This window comes from Aplysia californica, unplaced genomic scaffold (genome assembly GCF_000002075.1).
Source record: "Aplysia californica isolate F4 #8 unplaced genomic scaffold, AplCal3.0 scaffold00141, whole genome shotgun sequence".
Taxonomy (NCBI): Eukaryota; Metazoa; Mollusca; class Gastropoda; order Aplysiida; family Aplysiidae; genus Aplysia; species Aplysia californica.
This window is the reverse complement of record NW_004797411.1, coordinates 596,875-605,221: the sequence shown is the minus strand read 5'-3', so window position 1 is coordinate 605,221 and position 8,347 is coordinate 596,875. Positions and strand designations below refer to the sequence as shown.

General features: G+C 41.3%; 1 protein-coding gene across 1 annotated transcript in view; it reads left to right on the top strand.

Annotated features, from left to right (window-relative positions):
* LOC106011567 (polycystic kidney disease protein 1-like 2) overlaps positions 1–8,347 on the top strand; it is a 38,409-nt gene that overhangs the window by 5,266 nt on the left and 24,796 nt on the right. Inside the window, exon 3 of the mRNA XM_035969367.1 lies at positions 7,702–7,828. Coding sequence (XP_035825260.1) covers positions 7,702–7,828 — 127 coding nt within the window. The remainder of the gene's footprint in view (positions 1–7,701; positions 7,829–8,347) is intronic.

The following is an 8,347-nucleotide window of genomic DNA, read 5'->3' as shown; positions in this document are numbered from 1 at the left end:
TATTATTATCATTATTATTATTTTTACTTCTTCACATTGGTGCCATTGTGAACGCGCTTTTTAATGAGAGCGAAGAAGGGCAGGCATATCATTGCACGATCTAGAAATATGATGATCCAAGTCTATACTTTGCCTACAGAGTGTAAGAAGCGAATACAGTGCGCGGAGTGGTTTACGCAAATATGGGGATTTATTTTCCCGGAAGTACAATGTTAAAACAACTCCAGGTATGGTATGAAAAAGATTGAGTGACCTTTGCCATATCATGCAACGATCTTGAATGTGCATAATGAATGTTAGTTTTCTGCCTCAGGTTATTCCGAGAAAAACGAACCTGATCCTAAACAGGAAGCCTTTCCTCGTCATAAAATGTCAAACCCAGTAGCAATACGAGTATGTCGGATCGACAGATGTGCACTGCATCTGTCCTTGACAGGAAAATCTTAAAACCATTCTCGTTAGCCCATTTGTCAAGTTTAAACTGCTGCGTCTGCAGCTGTCTTTCCCTTATGTCTTTTCTGAATAGTTCTAATTCTGTAACAATATCATAAAATCATGACAATGTAAGGAGCTATCTATTTTGTTTTGAGGGACGTGGAAAAGGGGAACACTTTCCTCCTACTGGTGCAGTGAGAGTGGGAAAGAAAAGATCCGGCGCGAAGCTGGAAGGAATGGTTTTGCAAAAAAATGCTGCTCAGGCCGATAGGGTGTAGATCTTGAAAAATACCGAACTTCCAGGTTGTGTCTAAAGCCTTTTCGATGTAGAAAAAGACGGTAACCGTGTGGACTCCAACGACTAAGGTCCCAAGGGTAAGTGTCTTCAGGCGGACCAGGTGATCCAGAGTGATCCAGTTTTCCTGAATAGGCATTGGATACCACTAAGTGAGCCCGTCGTCCCTAGAAACCACATGACTCGTCTGTTCACATTTTTTTCTATAGGTTTACATAGACACATTGTTAAGGCGATTATCTGTGACTGAATAGGTGTATGTGATCCTTACCTGGTTTGAGAATAAGAATGATAGTGACAAGTCGCTAGGAGTTGGGGAACGGGACCAATGCCATACAAAGATCCCTTACCTGGAACTGCGAGTGGCTCCAAGCATCTCTAATGCTTAGGTTCATCACCAGGGCAACATATGACTTTCTGCCATGAAAAGCTAATCTCGTGAAGTCGGACAAGGAAGAAGATCCCCGCTGCCCATTTTGCCAGGCCAGGAGAAGCAGACACTGTAATGTGCCTTCAGTTTCTATTAGGTATCGCTAGCTGATGCCAGACACACGTGGCGGCCCCACAAAGTGCTGAAAGAGCTGATTCTCACAATCTCCTGAAGCCTGGAGACACCGACAATGAAGTAGTTCCAGCCTAGACATTTTCCAAGTAGGGAAGAAGAAGAAATGGGTTGGTAAAAAAACAAGTTCCGTGCCTCTCTAAGAGTGGAAACTTTCGAGAATGAGAAAAGGATTGGGAACTAGCTACCGATCTCCCAGAATGGCAGAACTACCCTCTCATGATCAAGAGAACAGGTCTCAAATCAGATATTGTTCTTTGGTTAAAAACTGATGTCAAGATCTTCTTAATCGAGCTGGCTGTTCCACACGTTAGTAAAATAGATGTACAGTATCAATTCATGTTTGCAAAATATGAAGATCTCTCGAACCTACTTCAAGGAGAGGGTTATATCTCCTAGATCAAACCAGTAGAAGTGGATGCACGAGGGTTTGCCGCGGCCTCAATGTTCACACTACTGGGGCAACTAGACCTCAAAGGTCAGTAGGAATAGACTGATTGCCGTTCAAGAAAGAATGAAGGACGCCTGGAAAGACAGGTGACGCTGGGAAAAACCAGATGGGCTCGTAGGGCGAGCAACCCTACAAGTCATCACGTAAAAATATGACCACAGGATTCACCAAATGGGGGGGGAGGGAGTGAATGATGAATCCGTAGGTGCCTATGGGATAATGGATTGAAATGCATACATGATACTGAATTCAGAGCAACGTATGGACTACCCAGTTACTTGCGGGAGAATATTCAGCTCTCAAAGAGGTATAAAGATATAAAGGACAAAGATAGGTTGTGACATCCAGCCAAGCCCTCAACAAAAGCGCTCTATTCCCACAGATAAGACGTCGGAAAACCAAGGCCAGGACCAAGCCCTTAGTGCTGCGGACAACAAAACTGTTGAAGAAGAAGGAGGGCTGACACAAACAGAAGGCCCAGAACCAGCTTTCCTCTTGCTATCTCGAAAGATGCCTGGTAGAACCTTGATAGTGCTATCTCGAAAGATGCCTGGTAGAACCTTGATAGTGCTATCTCGAAAGATGCCTGGTAGAACCTTGATAGTGGTATCTCGAAAGATGCCTGGTAGAACCTTGATAGTGCTATCTCGAACACTGCAAAACAGAGATAGGCGACAAGGAGTACCATCAATGTCTAGAGGTATTTGGGAATATTGCGTGCACTGAGGTATTTGGGAATATTGCGTGCACTGAGGTATTTGGGAATATTGCGTACACTGAGGTATTTGGGAATATTGCGTACACTGAGGTATTTGGGAATATTGCGTGCACTGAGGTATTTGGGAATATTGCGTGCACTGAGGTATTTGGGAATATTGCGTACACTGAGGTATTTGGGAATATTGCGTACACTGAGGTATTTGGGAATATTGCGTACACTGAGGTATTTGGGAATATTGCGTGCACTGAGGTATTTGGGAATATTGCGTGCACTGAGGTATTTGGGAATATTGCGTGCACTGAGGTATTTGGGAATATTGCGTACACTAAGGTATTTGGGAATATTGCGTACACTAAGGTATTTGGGAATATTGCGTACACTAAGATTAAGGAGCAACTTGGGGGGAAAGCAAATTGAAGCAAACGCCACAGAGCAATGCGTGACAAAGACAGATGAATGACGTAGGAACCAGATTAAAGAAACTGCTGAAAACAACGTCGGCAGAAGAAAATAAATGCTATAGAAAACTGTAATGAACTAAAAATAGACAAAGGGAGGAGAATCGTACCAGTGCGCCAGGCACATCTTTGACCAACCAAGATCTGGATAACTCAAGGTCAAAAGAAGCAGCCTGGAGGAACACCTGAGGATAACATACTCCGATGATCAGCAAAACGTCCCACTAGAAAATAACCCTAGCCTGGTTTGGCCGGATGGCCCTGATGAGAAGTTCAAAAAGAGGTTGCCTACCCTCGATGAAATAATGCGATTTGTCAAAAAAGCAAGATACAAATCTGTCCCTGAGCCCATTGTATGGTACAAAAGATGCCCAAAGGTCCTTAAAGGGCTACATATTCAGCCGACAGTGTCATGGAAGAACGGCCATATAAACAAGGAATGGATGAAGGGAAGACATCCCTAAAGGAGCTAAAGAAATGGATTCTGAAAGGATCAGCCAATTTCGTCATATCTCACTGCTGAATGTTAAGGGCAAAATATTCTTCTCGTTGATGATGGCATCCAAACTCATGTCCTACCTATGGATATAGAGACACCACGGTACAGAAAGGTGAAGTACCCGGTATAGCTGGCTGTTCAGAACACGGGAGCATGACCAATGACGTGACCTTGATATCACCTGGCTTTACTCGGCAAATGCACATGATTCGGTGCCTCATTAAGTGATTCAGATATCCCTTGGCATGCACTGTGTTCTGGAAGAAATATTTCATAAGCTCCTTAACTACTTTAAGGGGTTCCAGAAGAAGTTCAGCCCGGCTTAATATACAGTAGACTGGGTTAACCTTTAAGTGGGTACAACAATGAGATGCACAGTTTATCCAGTATTCTTCAATGCGATGCATGTGCTCCTCAAGGCTGCAAAAATCAAGGCAATCCCAGCGGAACTTGGATGCGGTTGTCAAACGCCATCATGGACGACAAGAAGAGAACCACAGAGTGCTCCGGCATATGGATGATTTAATGAGATAGTGACGAATGAATTTAAGCGAACGAAATATAGAAATGTCTTACTTAGAAATGGAAAAGTGGGCAAGCACACCCATTTTCATGTAAATGGCCAACGAATCCCCACCATATCAGAAGAGGAAGTAAAGAGCCTGGGGAGGAGGTATGATGAGACCCTGAGAGACGCGAGACAAGCGAAAGAGACAACAAGCAGGTGGATAGCCATTAAAACTCCCGAAACAACCCAAAGTACAAATCATTCAAAAAGAAGTTGAAGCGGAATCATCTGTGTGTAAGTGTCCCATTAACATTTAACAACAATACCTAAACTAAAGGTAAAAAAAGCACAGAAGCTCACAACGCAGAATTCACAATACACGAACTCAAAATCATGCCTCTGAGGCCAGAATAATACAACCCCAGACCCGAATGAAAGACAAAATCAGATAATCAAACACCTACTCAGAGAAATACTTACTCCTCTTTTACGCATGTACACCACACGGCAATCACACACCTTGCACAGTGTGAGAAAACTCGTGGGGCAAGCGCACAGCAGGATATCTTTAGACGAAGAAACCCCTTCAAGTATGTGTTTCAGCCCCAACTACCTGACATTCTAAGGCTATGTTCACGCTGAGCCCGGCCATTTGCTGGCAGCTGCTGCAATCTGTCGTCACGCCCATATCTTCTTCCCTGCCACGAAAGCTGATGATACACGTTCAGACTGCCGCCAGCACACGCCATTTGCCGTCAGCCAGCAATTTGCTTTGCCGTGTGTTCACAAAACAAATGGCTGGATGGTCGAAGAGAAATAATTTCCCACTAGATCTATACCAACAGAGTGAATGTCCTTGATTCGCAGTCAATTCCCGGCAAAATGGACGAAGAGAAGCTTATCATTGCAGTCCAAAGGAGATCGGTGGTATACAAAAAGAGAACAAAAACTATCACAACCGAGATACATCCATCAGGTCTGGGTATCGTCCATCAATTGCGGAATCAAAAGATGGTGTTGCCCATGCACACTACGATTGCAATGAATTGGGTGAACACCATATTTTCGAGAATTCCGTTTCAATAATCGGTTTTGTAAAATCCGCCACGGCTATATAAAAAAAAGTACATGAGTTGCAGTGTAAGATGATGATTTATCCTACGGGTGAAATTGCCAAGTTGTAATCACGAGTTTGAACGAGTGATTACAACTGGCGATTTAACAAGTTGGATAAATCATAGTCTAAAACCATAACAAGTGTAATAGATTTTTTAAAAATACCATACTGATATCAGCTGGCGAAATACATAAGTACCAACAAAGTTCAAAAGACCAGCCAATTGGACAAGAGGATTCATTCTAGAGTCTCATTCTCATGCCCTTCTGAGTCAGACTAAAAATTGGGAAAAATCTGGATTGTTTTCCTTTACTTTTAGCCCTGCTAATTTACAAGTTGTGCTATCCGTATATCTACCTACACGAAACAACCGCCGCCCCCCAAAAAAACACAAAAAAACAACAACAAACAAACACAAACAAACAAAAACAGCAACTACAAACAACAAAAACAAAAAACTATCATAACGCAAAAATAAGCAAAATATTCAGAAAACGTAGGCCCCTACGATTCAAAAGTTGAAAGAAACTGCTTTAATACGGTATGTTGTCGTTAGAATAATTTTGATTTTAATCTTTGTAACCAAAAGAAACCAAAGGCAAAGAGTTAGATCTAAGATCTGTTCTCTAGATCTAGATCTAATGCATTGTATTACATAGGTCAAATATGAAGAAAAAGCTTTTCAGGTACAAAAGTTGCCAAGTTATTTGGAAACTGATGTGCTGATTCCACATATGTAGGCTAGTTAGTTTTTGTCTCTAAGGTCAGGGTTTTGCAGAATTCACATAGATCTAAATCTATTCGATTTCCGATATTCTTGATTTCATCAGGGGAGGTAAGAATATCAGAATAACAAGGGAAGTAACTTTTATTATTTCCCAAAAAGTAATTAACCAAGAGTGTTATACTGGTATATTGTCTAATATCATATTTTTCTATTACTTCTTGTTTTAAAGTGTAACCTTCTTTCATTTCTATAGTTGATTGTTTAGTATATGTAGTGATAGAATTAAGGTAAACAAAAATTCGAAAGGCAATGCTGGGTTAGCTGAACAGTGGGGAGGGGGGTTTATTGTTTGATAATGTGACTTCCAAATTTCAAAATAAAGTAAATATTTGATGATTATGATTAAAATTTATTCAAGCTGATATAGGCCTAGATCAAGGAAGTTATAAAAAGAACTATTAGATCTATAACCTGTTTGGCCTAGATCTAGTAGTGGAAATCTAAATCTAGATATCTAAATCTAAGTGGTTTCTGCTATTTAATTAGTCGTGTTGTAGATCTATCATAAACAATCATTTTGAAAATTAAAATGTACTGTCCACTGATAACCCGCTGTGTTTATCTGGTGTGCTGCTACAATGTACGGACGGAAAAAGCAATTCCCAAACGTCACTAATCACATTATAATGATGACCCATTAGAACAATAAATGATTTTTTTATTCGAGAAAAAGATGTTACTTAATGAACTGAACGTAACAACACCATACTCTTACGTAATCCCGGTTCATTATGGTCCCCGCCATTTGACTCTATTTGAAACAAAATTAAGGGCAACGTAGAAAGATTTGAATCTATATAATATATACTCGACGATAAGAGATATCAGCCGTGCAGTCTAGGCCTTGAGAAGAATAGGACTGACGTGGTGCTAGCGTGTCGTACGAGGCGACTAAATGGCGAACCAGGTAGTGACTCCTGAAACAGAGTCATCCTGCCTCCAGGTCGGGGGTTGAGTCACGAGGCTAACATCCTCTCTCGTAAAAAGAACCTGTTACAGAAACACATACAAGCAAAAACCATTATCTCTGCTTGGCTGATCGTGGATTTTCTCCAAATGGAGAGTTTATGATGCAAGGCAGTGAAAGCCGAAAGGAACGAGCTTGGAAGGATGGCTCAGGACAGAGATAAATGGAAGGAGCTTGTATGTGGCCTATACCCTGCCAGGGGTGAAAGGCATTGATAGATAGCAAGACTGGGAGACTAGATCTTGTGTTTGTTTCGGGGCCCATGGTGAGCGCGCTTGACAGCGGTGTTTTTAAAGTTTTTACTAGCCTACTTTGCTTACACAGGGGGATAGGAGAAGAAGGCGAATAAGCTATAGTGCGTGAAGTAATTTAAGCAAATTTTTATATTTCACGTGTGAAATATAAGGATATATTTTGCCCGAAAGTGCAATGCTAAAATAACTCCAAGTATGGTATAAAATTTGTTTCTTCCTCCTGGAAAGCGCCAAGCATTTTTACCCCTAAAAGTGTAGCATCAGTTTGCCTGGCAGGAGCTGCCGGCTCTACCGTAAACACTGCAAGGCAGGACGTTGCCGACGGCAGCTGGTTGACGGCAACTTGCCGGGTTTAGCGTGAACTTAGCCTTATTGACTCCCAAGTGCTGCTTTTTTTCGGCGCTGATCGAGGATCGAACCCTCGAGGTTTGGGGTTAGCTTCATGAATGTTCGTGCAATGCCACTGAGACCTTAGTGAATATGGCAAATGCGAAGCTGTATAAATCTACTAACGATTTTGGGGAATTCCATAGAACATGTTCAAAGAATGACAGTTTGCTGCTCCAATTGATATTAAAGAGCATTAACATTGAAAATTGGCATTTTTTCCTGACAGCATACATAAAAACAGCCGTGTTCATTTTCAGTGTAAGCTACAGTAACAGAGACGTGCGGTCCTTCCAGCTGCAAGACCATGTGCTAGAGAGTGTGTACAGAGTGCCCAAGAGAAGAGAAAACTCACAGGTGTCTGATTACCCGCTGCCATGGAATAAGGTACAGAATGTATGACACACATGTACACACATACAAACACAAACACTCATACACACACACACACCCACACACTCAAACACACACACACACACACACACACACACACACACACACACACACACACACACACACACACACACACACACACATATATATATATATATATATATATATATGTATATATATATATATATATATATATTTAATGTATATATTATATATAAATATAACTGTATATTAATAATCTTATGATAGTGGAGCTAAGTTCGTTTTTTAGGTCAGTATATACCTGCAGAATCTATTAAATGTCATCGTACAAGAGAGTGACAACATGGGCTTAAGCCTAAAGATCAAGAAAACCGAAACGATGGTGATAAGCAGAAAAACTCCAACCCCAACATGCAATATCAAAATCAATGATACCACCCTCAAGCAAGTACAACATTTTAAATGTTTAGGGACCAGTATATCATCAGATGGTAGTTGTCACACCGAGATTAAAAGCTGCATTTGCCAAGC